The 16,132-nt window shown below is 36.2% G+C and overlaps 1 protein-coding gene across 9 annotated transcripts in view; it reads right to left on the bottom strand.

The window, feature by feature from the left end:
• The window catches only part of LOC134527202 (conserved oligomeric Golgi complex subunit 4), a 235,313-nt gene that overhangs the window by 134,324 nt on the left and 84,857 nt on the right, over window positions 1-16,132 (bottom strand). For 5 of the 9 annotated variants that reach the window (XM_063359659.1, XM_063359662.1, XM_063359658.1 and 2 more), the window contains 2 exons: window positions 7,344-7,621; window positions 2,427-2,674 (listed from right to left, as the gene is read on the bottom strand). In XM_063359659.1, coding sequence (XP_063215729.1) covers window positions 2,427-2,674; window positions 7,344-7,621 — 526 coding nt within the window. The remainder of the gene's footprint in view (window positions 1-2,426; window positions 2,675-7,343; window positions 7,622-16,132) is intronic. The other 4 variants (XM_063359664.1, XM_063359663.1, XM_063359661.1 and 1 more) reach the window with 1 other exon arrangement.

Raw genomic sequence — 16,132 nt, 5'->3', positions numbered from 1 at the left:
TTCCGACAGTGGATACTTTTCCGTATTTTGCAGACGAACACGGAAAACTATCTAATCCGGAATGGTAACCATTCACACTGCGGACACTTTTCCGGATTTTTTCTAGCAGCACATTTGCAGTAAAAGCCGGAATGGTAACCATTCATACAGTGGATACTTTTCAGGATTTGCAATTATACGATATTTGCCAGTAAATCCTGAATGGTAACCATTCCGGAATGCTCTGGGCACATGAGGATGTATAATTTACGGAATGGTAACCATTCCGATTGGATACTTTTCAGTCGCCCCAGTTTTTAGGCCACCATATTGCAACATCTCTGCTTCGCCGCGCTAACAATTATAAATCCCATTTTCTGGCTGTGTGTTTCACGTGAAAGCCGCATTCTTGTGTAGTCTGTGGAAGGTGGTGTGTTTACAAATATGTGCATACTCGTGAATGTGTTGTAAACTGTTATTTCTCGTGGTAAAAATGGGACGAAACGTAATTTCCATTCGCGATCGCATAAATGAATACAAAAGTGAACAGTTCTACGAAAGTAATACAAATATTTTAATGTACAATTTATCTAATCGCCGTCTGGAGTGGAAAAAAAAAAGATGTACTTGAAAAGCACATTAAATCTGAGGGACATCAGGCTGCAAAAAAAAAGATTCACCAAGAAGTCGGATGAAGAATAAAAGTCGGTAAAATGGCAAGCAACGGTTTCTGGCATGATCGAAAATCAAAAGAAGGCGAAAATTGAAAACAACGAAAATAAAAATTGAAAAAACGAGTTTCAATAACATTATTTGTGCAATTTACATCAACTATGGCCATGAACACGACTAAAAAATATTTAATGTAATTTTAAGTAGTGGTGCACCGATATGACTTTACCGATTACCGATTCGATTACCGATTATGAGAGCAATAATCGGCAGATACCGATTCAGTTACTGATTATAATGAAGAAATTTTTTTAAGTGTATTAATGCACACAAAATTTTTTATTCCCATGTGAATTTAATAACAAGATTAGGTAAAATTGAGAATACGGTTATAATAACAGTATAAAAATATATAAAATACACTATTAAGTCATTGCAAAGTGTAAATTAAATTAACTTCTATTTATATTTGATATTGTAAACAACTTGAACTACAGTCTAATAATTGTAATTTACAATGGGTAAGTTTTTGTTGCGGAAAACTAGCATTATTATTGACTATCACATAGGTTGCATCAATAAATTACCGTTTAACAATGTAAACATGCTGCTTTATTTTGTTCACTTGAGTTTATACAAATATGTTGCCACACTTCACTTTTTTTCTCCCTACTCGCCATCTCACTATAAATATATAAAAATGACTAAAAACCAATTCTAGCACATGTGATTTTATTTATGTTCACTGAATATATAAAATTATTAATACTTTTTCACTTTTCACGTCACATACAAATAATAAACGGATAATGTTACCAAAGACGCCCATAACGAGTTTATAAAACGCAGTGATAAAAACTAGAAGGTATCGGGACCACGATTTCGAACCGCTACTACGACTCGAAAAGATCGATTGTCATAGAATCCACTGCAACTGTTTGTGGTATTTTGATTGCGTGCCATCTATTTTACGTCTCTGGCTATAGGTAGTGTACAAGGCCACTAAACAAAAGACAGAACAAAAGACAAAACGTAAATAAACGTGTAGGAAAAATTTATTTTTTATTGTTAGAGGCAATGAAATTTATTAAACTTAACAAAATATCTGTAATTATGATATGACGGAGTTAGATGAATTTTGTAAGATATACAAATATTACCGTATTTCGTCCTAAAATGTGTAACAAAATAGTACACAGTAAAAACCTACTTTACGCCGGGACGTAAATAATCGGCAAAGTAATCGTTAAGATAATCGCCGATTACGATTAATCGGTAAGTACCCATAATCGCCGATTACGATTCATTGGTATCCGCATCGGTGCACCACTAATTTTAAGTATTCAATTTATTGCACTCATAAGTGCTAAAATGTTTGGAAACCTGCCAAGAGAGGCTATCTTTGTAGTTGTGCTAGATCTTTTTTATGTGGTTGTTAATAATTAATGTGTGTATTATTTAATGCTTTTTAAAAGTATACTTTTTTTCAGTAATGTAAAATGAGAGAAATGGCTGAATCTTGTTTTTAAAAATGCTACAAAATGCTAAATTTCAAATTTCAAATTATAATATTATTTTAAATGCTATAAATCACCATCTCTAAATATCACCTACAAAATTTCCTACTGTGATTCACGCACAGACCATAGAGTTTCACCAACTTAAATGTTTGCACATAAAATAAGACACCTTTCAAATGTGAGAAATTGCTATGACAGGCTAAAAAAAACACTTTATAAAATATGTTCAGGTAAAATAATGCAATATTTCAATACCTAATGCATTTCTTGATGATAAAGAATATATCATCCACCATACTCGAAGTGAGCGAGCCTTCTTCTAGTGTGTCCATAGTAACAGCTTTCTTGATGCTCTCTTCCATGAAGTAATGTTCCAGCAGGAGGTAATTTCCCAGCAGCTCCTGCATCCGATGGCACAACTCACTGCCCTGGAGCATCGCTTCCAGCTTCGAAACAAGTTCAGAACGTGTGTTTTGATTGGGGATACCGACCTCCAGATCACTCTGCAACATGGTATTTGAAACATCACATAATTATTATTGCTAATGTTAACACTAGCAAAGTTTAAAAATTATGTTTGACAAATATTTTATCTTGTTCACCAACTCACAAGTTAATTATCTGGGTTTTGGTTTTATTTTCAGACATTAAGGATAGGATAACTTCGGATCACGGGTAGCCAGGATAAGTCATGGCATGTGAGGCACACGGAAGGAATACAGAATGTTTGGAAGGCATGCAAGCAGGAATTCTGGAGGGAGGGAAAGGTGTCTATTGCTGTGTCTAATGCTGTGTCCACTTCTGTAGCCTTGAGCGCAGTGGTTTACGCAGAGCAACTGGACTGCAGGCGTGGAGGCACACCACCAGGTTGCCTGTGATTGCTGACGGCGCAGATTGTGCGGCAGCGCAGTAGAGACGGACATAGTTGGTAATGGCGTTACGGACACGTGTTTTTATGGAGCTCTTGGCACAATCGGAGGAGCTAGCGCCAACATTTCAGAAGGTGCTGTCTTGATGCCATGATGCTAGTCGTGTGTAGGTAATACTAGATGGTGGACTCCATCAGGGGTAACTTTAACTTTGTAGAGACTTGAACAGTAATGGGACAATGTCAATGATTTTATTTTCTACTTTTTTCCTGGTATTACAATGTAAATTCTTTCTACAAATCAGTTAACCTGAAAACAAACACATGATTATATATTCCAATACTTTGCTTTAACATTACATGAGTAAATAATGAATTTTATTTAAAAATTTGAATAGATACTCATTCATAGCTATATCAAAGAAAATTAATGATTTTAGGAGTCACTTTATTTTCTTTATTTATTAACTCAGAAGAAAATTCTTTTACTGTTGACTTATTTTAAAAAGCAGGGATAGATTATCATGTCCAGCAGCTGTAACAGGGTTATTTTTTCTCATATTACATTCCTTTCTGAAAAAAAGTATCTCAAAAGAAAATTATTTATTCCTTTAAATATTTTTTATTTTGACATGTTAAATGTTTTAGGTACTTGATATTTTTTGGACAAATGGGTTATTGTTTGTTCTATAAAATATATAGTTATATACTGTCGTGTTATTTTTAATCCCTAATTTTACAGCCCTACTATCATTAAATTTTATTTAGTAGTAACATGATTCACACATCTATTCCACTGATTGTTTTTTTACTTCTGACAAACAAGTGATAAAAAGTGTATTATAGTTCCGTTAGTTTTATTGCCTCCATTGTAACAACTTCAGTCTTTTATTAAATGTGTCATGACATCAATGTTGATGTTAGGCACTATCTAGTCTTTGGTGATAATTTACTGATGTGTTGGCACAGATGGGCAGCACTTGTTAATGCTGTTTATCTGTGATGAGAGACAAGCTCCCATAGACACTATTTATTGTTTTGAGCGGGAACCATACATAATGTGGTTGTTTAATCTTGCTCAGTTACCTATTTTTTCAGTAAACAGAAAATATAGCATGAAAATACACGTCTAATGATGTTCAAGGAATTGTAGAAAAAGTACCCTTAGAATTCTGGATGTAATTTTTGTCACTTGAAATTATTTTGAGTTTTAAAACAAATTTCAGTGGCAATAACTGCAAATTTTTGTTATACACAGCTCATGCAAAATTACTATCATTGCCACAACATTAAGGAACAGAACAAAAATAAAACTCAAGATTTAAAAGGTATAAGATAGTACATAATACAGTAAAACTCGCTTAAGACATTCCCGCGTAACACGCTTTCCTGTTTATTAAGTTTAAAAAATTATTCCCTTGATCACTTCCATATATCCCTATGTTAATTTTTCCCTTTCATAACGTTTGTGTTTATATATGCTTCACGCATATAACGTTCTGCGTTTGTAGAAAAAATATAAAATAATAACATTAACTTTAAGCATTTTAACAATTTTTAAAGTTAATTAAAAAATTTACATATGTATTTACAAACAATAAATTAATTTGAAGAGCACAAGACCGTCGAAACCTGCGCCACACACCACTCGCTGTTACAGACACGCTGTTCTATCTGTGTGCCATTTCCCCACTCGAGTAATAACTGGTGGCGAATGATAAACGCTCACGATCGTCGAAACCTACGCCACACACCCCGCGCTGTTACGAGTGTATTTTGCGACCAATCATCTGCTTGACTGAGCCGCTGTTCCATCTACACACCATTTTCTAACACTATACAGCAAACCACATTACCAGTATTACCACCAGCCATTATTCGTTGATCTTTCCACGTGCAGTTTTTTTGCAAGCAGTGGGCGCACTTTATATCGTGCTCAGTAAACTGTACTAATTGATAACCTGCAATAAAGGTGTTTTAGGGTAAGTGTGACTTTAGGCAAACTTTTTAGTTGTGATTTTGTGGTTATTAATCATAATAAACGTTTAGTGTTGTGAAAAACAGTGCGTAATGGCATCTTCAAATAGTGGAGGACCTATTAAACTAAAGGCGTTATCTGTTGAAGAAAAGCTGAAAATAATATCGGAAGTTGATGCGAATCCTTCAACACCAAGAGTGAGTATGGCAAAAAAACTAGGCATGCCGCCATCTACATTGAACGGAATTATGATGAAACGGGATCAACTTTTGGCTGCTTGTGTTCCATCAAAATGCAAGAAAGTGAAGGTTGGTAAATACGAAGAAGTTGAAAGTTTACTCTTGACTTGGTTTAAGGAACAGAGGGCACTTGGAATCCCGACAAACTGCCTAATTTTGAGAGAGAAAACTGTACAAATCGCACATAACCTTGGTGTTGATTTTCAACCTTAAAATGGCTGGCTCGACAGATTCAAGAACAGAGTGGGAATAGTCTACAGAACTGTCAGTGGGGAGTCTGCAAGTATGTGTGACGATACTGTCAAGACTTGAATTCATACAGAGTTGCCTGCAATTTTAAAGGACTTTGAAACAAAAAAAGTTTTTAATGTTGATGAATATGAGCTATTTTACAACATGCTCCCAGACAAATCCTTTGTTTTAAAAGGTGAAACATGCCACAGAGGTAAACAAAGTAAGGAAAGAGTTACTGTGTTGTTGGGTGCAAACATGGATGGAACTGAAAAGTTGCAGCTTCTGGTTGTTGGAAAATCAAAGAAACCACTGTGTTTTAACAACATTAAAACATTACCTTGCAAGTATGCTAACAACAAGTCTGCATGGATGACGAGCAGCATATCTGAAGATTATGTAAGAGTACTGGCTGCAAAGATGGGGTGTAGAAATCGGAAGATTCTACTCTTCATGGATCACTGCCCTTCTCATCCGAAGGAAATACTGAACCTTAGAAACATCCAGATTGAATTTTTCCCACCAAATTCGACATCTAGGCTGCAACCCATGGATCAAGGCGTTATTAAAATTTTGAAACAGCATTTTCACTAACATCTTGTGTTGCGACTAATAACACGCATGAAAAGTACCAAAACCAGTGCCTATAAGATAAACATCCTGGACGCCATGCATTTTCTTGCCGCTTCGTGGGAAATGCTGGAATCGGCCACCATTAAAAATTGTTTCAAAAAAGCAGGCTTTGGTGTTCAAGTTAATGATATTTTCCCTGAAGAATCAGTTGAGAACAGCAAACCAACTGCAGATGCAAATTGGAAAAGTCTTCAAGAACAGCTTAATTTTTCATGCACTTTTGAAAACTACGTCTCGGTTGACGATTCAGTTCTACCATGCGAGCCGCAAACCATTGAAGAGCTATGTGAACAGCACAAGGGTATAGCTGAAGATGTGATCAGCGATGATGGCAGCGATGAAAGTGATTCCACTCCTGTGCTAACATACTCTGAAGCGCTTGACCACTTGGACAAACTGAAGTTATTTGTGCATGGAACACAAAATATTCCTGATAGTGTGAGCAAGAGTTTGTGGGAACTTGAATATTTTGTAATGCGTGTCGGAAAATGTGTTAAAATAATCAAAGCTGACACAATATTTTTCAAAACAGTTATTTTTTTGCTAGTGTTTCAATAAGTTTTTTATTGTGCTTATTACATTTAATTCAGTGTATATAATTCAGTTTATTGATGTAATTGTATAGTTTTCCAAGTACGCTGATGATATTAGGTGAGTGTAATTTTATAGTTAACACAGTGTGTTATTTGAGTAAATTTGGTTTTTATATAGCGACTGAATTTTCACCAATGTATTTCCCCTGTAAGATGTTTTCCCTGTTAAGAAGTTTTTAGCATCCAGTCCCTTGAAAAATGTCTTAATAGAGTTTTACTGTACTTGAATGTTTTGCTCCCAAGCTCCTGACGACTCTCGAAGGCCCCAGTGCTGATGTTCTGCTAATGAAGTGCTCATCACGGTGGTCAAAACTTAGAAATACAGAGACTAACACAAGCATTGTTTCTAGCAAATTCTGATTGAAATAAAAATCTGCATTTACTAAGGATGAGTTGTAATGATAGATTATAAATGTGGCATAGTTTGCATTGAATTGAGTTGTTTTTTGTCAAAAATTTGAGAGTAGACATAATTTCAGACAGTGTATTTATGGTCGTGTGGGCTACGGAGAAAGGGAGAGCGAGGCCTCTAAAACTGCTACAAGTAGAACAGTCAAATCAATAGTTTGACTGACGGTACACAAACTGCACATCCATGCACACAATCTGAATGTCTGATGACACACTCACCAGAACTCTTCGCCTGATGAACCGCACGTAGAGCTCTGCTCTGGAATGCATGATGGTCAGCTCGCCCAGCAAGGTGTCCAGTTCCTTGGGGTCCAGCTTCTCTGCATACTTTGTGAAGCCACTAATGTTGCGCATGTGGTCATTCACCTGCTGGACCTTCTTCTCCAGCTGACGGTGCTTGGCGAATTCCGACACCACACGCTTGCTCTGCCTGTCACATTCCCGCTGAAGACGAGTCGCTAATGATATCAACTTTCCAGGGCCTTCAACAAAATACACTTCAATAAAATATTGTTAATGGTTTACATAGAATAAGTAGTTGGTGACATGAGGTCTTTTATCCAGCGTTCTATAGTTTTACACCTTCCATAGTGCGGCATCAATCCAGGCTCACGTTCACATTGTTTAGGGTAGACTCTGAAAATTGATCTTGGCCACCACGTGCATCACCGTACTGCCAGCCATTTTAGTTCACTTTAAGTTAATTTATTATTACTCTCAGCTTTTACATCAGTATAGTGTAGACCTGTGTGAAGCATCAACAAAGCGAATCAACCAAAGCTCTTTTTAATATTTTGACTTCGCTAGGAAATTTGCAATTAGTAGCTTCGGTTGTGATGCAAAGCTTTGCATCTGATGTGAAGCTTTGCATTTGTTGCAAAACTTTAAAACATTGGAAGCCTAAGATTTGTTCACAAAATTATTTAGTTTCTTGTGTTGTATATGTTTTTCTTGAATAAAGTAGGTAACTTAAAAAAATCAAAAGGTGGCACTCTGTTTGCTTTTATAAGTACTCACTATTAATATTATGCATGGTTATTTTATAATATTTATTGAATGATGTTATCTATAGGGTCCAATTAGTCAATTTCAAATTTAGAAACTGAAACAATTATATTGTTTACTTTAATTCTAGATTTTATAAAATAAGTGTCATACAGCTTCACCGAGAATAATGTTTGCAATTCGATTTGACTTCGCAAATATTTTAAACATTCAATTTGATATTTGGTCTGCATAAAAAAAATAGTTTTCTGCACAGGCCTCATATACTGGTTCCTATGTACTAGCAGATTGAAGCAGTGTTTCATGATGGAGCAGAGCAGTGTTGCCAGATAGTGCAAATCTAATTCTGATGCCAGGTGCATTAACATTTGATTTAAATACATCAGTAAAGTTTGCTATTATTTATTACAGAGAGAAAATTCTGAATTCTGATTTGTCTGCACACAAGGATAAATAACATTCTGCTGCCTGGTACAGTTTGTCAAATTCTGGTATATGTACCAGATACCTGGTACATCTGACAACACTGTAACTGAAAATTTTACAAAAGTTTTTTTTTTGTATGAAAGTAACCAAAAACAATAATTGTGTAAATGTTGTAGATGGGTTTGATATAACAGTTTATAGCTGATATTTTAGTTAACTAAATGAGAATCAGAGGAATGAAGGGAGAAAATGTTTTTAGCAAAGAAAGATAAAGCTGTACCTGTAACTGCCTGCACTTTTTTGTGCCTCAAACTATCATCTTAAATATTTTGTCATTACATGATATTTTTTCCTTCAAAAAATAATATTACATGACAACTAACAGTGGACAGCAGTGCGTATGACAAATGTATTCTTTGAGATTGCTTATTAATAGAGCCAAGATTTTATGGTGTTATGAAAAAGGACTTTTCGTCATTAAGAATTGTGGATTTCGTCTTTATCGTCATAAAAAATTAAAACACATGTAATAACATGTACACACCTAGCAGAGCTGCCTTGATCAAATGCTTCAATAATTCGTGGTTAGAGACTTAAAATATGCATATTAAACAATACTATGTTGAGAGTACATAAAAAATTAACAACTAAAATATTCAGTATTCTTATGCAGGTAAGTACTGTTCCTGAGTTCAGGAGAGAGTCTAAATTAATTAAAATATAAACTACAGTTAAACTTTTGTTCTATAAATGCAATATAATTAAGCTCAGGAAAAAGCCACCATTGTCAGCAGTTCAGCATTCTCTGGTTTTAGAGATCTTCTTCTGTCACTTACAACTACAGAATACTTAGAAAAAGATCTTTCTGAGTCCACATTCGTTGCAGGTATCCATATTAACTTTAAAGCAGCAGCTGCAAATTCAGGATAATCCGCTTTCATTTTACATAGTATGTCCACCATGTCTATATAGTTCACATGCGGTTTCTTCTGCTCTTGGGAAACCAGGTTTTGGAGTGTTATGTAGCCTGTTGCTACAGAGGTCTTCTGCACCTTGCAAAGGAAAGGTAGGTTCCCAATATGTTTCTGGAATTATTTTTCCTCCACACGAATGTTTCCTACATTTTGAGGATTCATTAGAGCGCTGATTCCCAGAAATAGTTGACGAGATGGATCAGTGTTCACCAGATCAATCAGTTTTATAAGACTGAGTTTAGCTGTGTTCTTGAACTGCTCTTTAAGGGCTGCAGAGTTGACAGTTTTCATTTCAGCCAAAATGTCTTCAACATTTTCAGGAAATATTCCCTTAGCCAAGACATCAAGAGTAGTTTGCAGTTTACTCAATTTTGTGCACAACTGATGAACAGTAGGATACTTTGTTCCTTCAAGAAAATTAATTAGCTCTACAAAGGTGTTACAGTTTTGAGCCACAAATGTAAGAGTGGCCTCAAGACATTGTAACTCTTCCTTCTGGAGTCCCTTGATATATTTAACACCAGAGTTATCTTCGCTAAGCTGCTCAAAGAATTCCACAATGTCGTGCAGATGGAGTGCGAGGTATGATACAGATTCAAACCATGTGTTCCAACGTGTAACAACTGGCATGGGGAATAACTTGACGAGAGCCTTGTTTTCTCCATGTTTCTGGAGAAGAAATTGAAGGTATGCATGCCTCCTCTTTCTGGTGTTAAGAAAGGCCATCTTTACCTTACAAACGAAAAGGTTCAGTTCTTCCAAGTTGTTTTGCCAGATCTGCCCAACAATGTTTACTTTAAGGCCCAACATTGTATGTGGTACATGTGGTCACCAAATACACCTTCAAGGGTGCCAGCAGATTTTGTCATGTACCTGGCACTATCTGTAACATACGCAATTATGTTTTCTTCCTTGACTTCATATTTGGAGCATACATCAATCACTGCCCGAGAACAACAAACAGCATTTGCTGCATCAAGGACACAAGAAGCCCCTAAGATAACATCTTGTTCAGCACCTGGTTTCAGAATTTTAAACAAGATGTTGAAAACACAATTATTACTCTTGTCAGTGGTTTCATCTGCGAGTATGACCACATCTTGCCCCAAGAGCTGCTGCTTGATTTCCACTTCTTTTTTCTTTCTAAGTAGGGGAATGTACTTTTTCCTCATCCAATCCGCTGTTGGAAGATCACCAGCACCACTTACATGCTTCTGCATCCATGCAGTCAACTTGCTGTTGTCAAGTTTCTCAAGAGGAATACCTGCAGCTACAAAGGCTTCAACAGTTTCGAGAACAAAATCTTCCTTTTGTTTTTTTGCGCATATTTGCGCCACTCCTGCTTCTGGGATAGAAAGCTGTCGTTTCAAAGTGCATGGGGATCGTTTAGCTTTTACATGTTTGTCGCTAATTATGTGCTTGTTTACCGTGTCCTTACGTTCATGCTCCAAACGGCAATTACAATATTTACAGAAAAGTATTTTTCCGTCACTGACATATAATCCCTCATTCTTAAACTCGTCAGCACGTGATGCCGCAGTAGCTTTATTTTTCGGCATGATTAAGAAATTTAGCTTTCATTTATGCACGTCATTTGTAAACAAAGCCCGGAGGTACCAAAAACTAGTATTTACTGAAGTTGTAGCGAAAAAATAAACCGCGGGAAGCCTACTTTTTACAGGCGAGAGAGCCTACCCGAAGTAAAAGGTTAGGTTATGTCAGGTCAGTGAAATAAATGTTTTTATTTATTTTCCGGAAGGGTTGGGTAGGTAAGCGTTATTTAAAATATTTAATGATCGTAAAATAAATAAATCCTTGCAATATGGTGCTTTTTCATTAGCGATCTGAAAACTTCGATTATGTTACGATTTTGGCTCTCTCGCCTGTGAAGTGTGAAATGAAAATGAAGGCTTGACGGTAAACTGCTTATTCAACAAGCACACAAAATTGCGTTACAGTGAAATTTCATTAAATATCAAGTGATCATTAAATATCAATATTCGCTTTCATTTTATTTTCATACGTATTTATTTAATGAATGCAGTTTTTGTTCACGTGTATTTTTCAAAGGATACAGCAAACAAGGCGCTGAGATTTTTCACGTTGTTGTGTTTGTTAACTTGTTAATTTTAGTTTACGATCGTCAGTTGTTAATATTGCGTGATCTCTAGTGGCTAGATGAGTTTTAAAAACCCTAACCTAACTCCGATAACGATCTTTTTTTGTTCGTGAAATCGTCAATTTTTGTGATATATATGTAATTTTTTAAGATGAATAATTAACGTATTAAACAACCACCACACTGCAGTTGGATGACGACCATTTCTTCTACAAACAGATACGGAATTTTTGTCAATCAACCAATAGTCGGTAGTTAACGATTTAAATCAATATTGAGGTGTTTATTTGTGGTTAGAAAACATTTCGCATTTTTCGCGGTTTGGGATGAATTTCGCGTGAAAATTCGCGATTTCGCATAAAACCATATAATCTTGGCTCTACTTATTAATACATGCACTAATATTATAAATGCAAGAAACTGCTGTTTATACGAAATTGCTGGCAACCTTCAAGGGTTGGTGCCAGTGTGCATGTGTAAGCAGCAGTAGCAATGTGTGTTAATTGTTTTGTATGTATTTTAAGGTATTGTGTGTTATTTCTTTCATATTAGCAATAGCATTTTAAAATGATAAAATTAGCAATTTTATTAAAAACTTTCTTAACTTGGTGAAGTTTGTGCAACTGTGCAATGGTGACGTACCATTGACAAAACACTTACTTGTTATATTGAAGAGAGAGGTGAGTTGTTCATTGCCCATTTGTAGTAAAACCTTTTTAAGAACCATAAGCTAGGTCCTTGGTTAATATCGGTGAAGGTTAACACAACATTAACCACTTAACATTCCAATAACTTTATCAAAAGCTTTCCCAAACAAATGACTTTTTTTATTACTAAATAGAAAAGTACTTTAGAAAAGTAACATAAAACAGTTGGCCTTTTATTTTTAAATTTGTTTGTTTATGAAATATGAAGGACAATAATTTTACCACATATTTATCCCGAGTTAACTCGGCCAGTCATTCTGTCGGCATAAATATGTTATTCTTGCAGCGGAAATGCAAATCATGTAATATTTTGTCATATTTTGTGAATCGATTTTATTTTGTGTAATTAATTATGTTTGCATTAAGCAATAACATATCATTTGTAGGAAAAAATTCTTACAAAATGTTGATGCAAAATGTTTATACGATATACACTAATGATTAATGAAGAGTAAAAAAAAATTATATGTATTCCAAAATTACATATGCCAGTAATAAATTGCCAAAATATTAAATAAGAACAATACAATTAATAATATACATGAAACAAAATTTACGTAAGTACACATTATTTGTCACACACAGTCTGGAAAAAAAAAACATAAATAAATCCCAATACGAAAATAATGTACACAAATAGAGTACATTCGTACCCGAATACAAAAGAAAACATCGCAAAACGTATGGCAATATCCATGACAAAACATATTTAAAATTAAAATAAAATATTCAGTTTATATATTCATAAAATTATTTATGAAATATGCATACGAAAACGAAAGAAATTGTCTATTGAGTGTCGCAAAACTCGCGAAAAAAAACAGTACCATTGCTATTGTCTCTGATCACTGCACTGTGCACGGTAAGGTAATGAAATCTAAATAGATACTGCACCATGTCAAGGAAATAATAAACTAAATATTAAAAAAAACAGGTGTAAGTTACGAACGTTTCATGAACACGCTTATCATCTTGCGTATCGGCTAGCGCACAGAGCTGCCATCTCGTTACAAAACTTGAAGTGTACACAGATAGTCGATATGTGTCGCAATCTACACGGGGAAAAAGTAAACTACAAGAGCGAAGAAACACGACGGAAATATTCGGGATACATAATGAAGGACAGCAAAGTGAATTGTGTCACGAGTATACTCGGGTTAGCATAATATTACCACTTTAATTTGTCACGGTCTGAAAATTTCTTTACTTTATTTTTAAATTTATTTTACTTTTGTATCCCGTCTGGGTAACGTGTTGGTGTACGTGCCCGTTTCCATGCTTGGCCTGGTGATTGCGACATGCGGATAGCAGAATATAGATAGCTGTGATTGTAGTTTGCAGGCACCGCGGACTTTTGCGAGGCTGCGTGGTTTGCTAATTCTCGCGGGTCGCTGGCCCGGGCTCGCCGAGAGGTTGCACCACGTCGTTCTCGGAAACCCGCTGCGCTGCGCCAGTTTTTTGTTTGTCGTTCTTGTCCGTTTTGCTACGCGAGGCTTTTGTGTATCCGTTTCGAGGACATCGTCCTGTATAGTGTCGCAACCTGGCGCCCGAGTTTGGAAGCGTTGCTTGAACAATCGAGCAGCGCGAGAGGGGAAGGGGGAGGCTCACTCGTGCCTGCGCAGAAGGAATTGTCTACTTCGCTTGTTTTGTTTCCTTACGGGAGGGGGACAGCCATTTTTCCCGTGGCTAAGTTTTTCCGGTGTTCGTGTTTTCGGTGTGACCTCGTTCGGGAGGTAAAACACTCGTCCAGGGAAGGACCAGGGCTTTTTCGCCTGCGGGACCTCTCTGGACGGGTGATCCACGTCGGTACGGGGCTGTAACACTGCGACGAAGTGAGGGTAAGTGATGAGCAGTAATGACTTGTGAGTCTTAACTTCAGGCCGGGCGACCTTCGACCAGCACTTAATAATTTAAGATGTGTACGAGATGTAGTTTTTGAACGGTATTTAGTATAATTATGTCTTAGAAAAAATAGTTTGGTGATCAATGACTTGTTGAAGACATAGATGTAGTGGTGGAGGCGTAGACTATGCCCTAGCGGAGCTGCGGCTACGGGAGAGCGGCCATGTTGTCTAGAAATAAATACTTATGTTAGTTAACTTGTATGACGGCCGACATCACGTTAATGTTTATTTATTCATTTATTTATTTATTTGTTTATTTATTTGTGAACATTATTTTTGGTAAATACTAAATCTGTGTCTGAATTGTTTAATTATGTTTTCTTTCAGTTCGTGAAACTTTCCCTACACACCTGTATAGGTAGCAGACTAGGTCTCGGGTATCTCATGCTAGCGCTCTACCATTTCTTGTTTTTCTACCCCCTTAGTCATAATCATGTTTTAGGTGGTAATTAGTCGGAGGCCCGGCTGAGCTACGCTACAATATAACCCGAGTTAAATCTGGTTAACATGTTAAGTGGTTAATTGTGCCATTATTTTTGCTTGGGTCAAAGCACACACTCATTCATCACTTTCTTACAACGATAATTCACAAAACCGCAGTCCATGTTTAACTCTGAGCCCTTGCCATTGCTAGAAGCTCTCTAAATCACCACCCACACTACCGGGCTGTCACTGCTTGCACGGTGCGCTCCAAGCCCTTCCCAAGCCGTCGTCAGAGTGTTCTGGTCACTTCAGTGTGACATCACTGTTTTAGATATTGTTCATAAGCAAGTTATTTGGCGCATAATAACATTTACGACCTTTACACTAAAAAAGATGAAAATATGAAAAACTGATTAATAATAAACTAATTTAAAAAAATTTTCTGTGTAAGCTGTATTTTGTTTGGACTACAGCCACCAGGGATTTATTTCATCAATTTCCATCGCACTGATGAATGGGAATGTTGTGTATGAAATAAATAAAATAATTTAACAAAATTGATGTTACTTTATCTTTTGAAATGAATTTGATGAACGTCTTACTTGATGGTCGGGCAGCCACGCCAGAAAAATTGTGACAGCAAAAAAAAAATATATTTAAGTTATAAAAATAACTAAATTAAATATATTTGAGCATTTTATAGTAGAATAAAATTATCATCACATTCATGAGAAAATTGGAGATTGTTTACAATACTGCTAAGTAATTTATGGTAGGTAATAATGTTTCCCAGTGCAAAACTTATGAAAAGTGGCCTTGAAGACTGTAAAAATAATTTGTTGGTTATTTGTTGAGGACTACATCTATCAGCCTTCCTTCTATTGTCACATGCAGCTGACAATAAAATTTGGACTCCAAACCACATCAAACTTAGCCCGTCATTACAACCACTGGCTCAACTGACTCCAAATCAACATCAGAATCATCAGAGAGCATCTAAGACCGAACAATTTTCCGCATTCCCTGTCACTTTTCGTGAGGTAGACAGCTGAGGCTCACTCAAGCACAAATTTCGCACTTCGTTCAGGGGCTCGTTTTGCCCCAATGGCTTATTTCTCTTTGCTACAGTTTGCCTCATTCGATACATACGACATTTCACTGCAGTTTTAACTGCTTCTGCTCAGGCGATTTGGCTTGTTTTCTTTCTTTTCTCTGACATAACCTGTTTTCACTTAGGCATTTTGCAATTAATGACTCCAAAACCAAAGTTGTCACTTTATAGTTATTCCACTCTGCTAGCACCACTCAGTGCTCACTCACAAGCAACTTAAAGTTTAAATAACGCACATCTGTCTACTACTTTCAGAGTTACAGATCACTCTGACTTCAATTCGATGCTCCCACCAATGCTTATTAGTGATTACTAGGGCCACCTGAAAGTGGTGAATAA

Source organism: Bacillus rossius, chromosome 1 (assembly GCF_032445375.1).
Source record: "Bacillus rossius redtenbacheri isolate Brsri chromosome 1, Brsri_v3, whole genome shotgun sequence".
NCBI classification, from domain to species: Eukaryota; Metazoa; Arthropoda; class Insecta; order Phasmatodea; family Bacillidae; genus Bacillus; species Bacillus rossius.
Note: the sequence above shows the minus strand (reverse complement) of the source record. Positions and strands in the feature narration are given on the sequence as shown.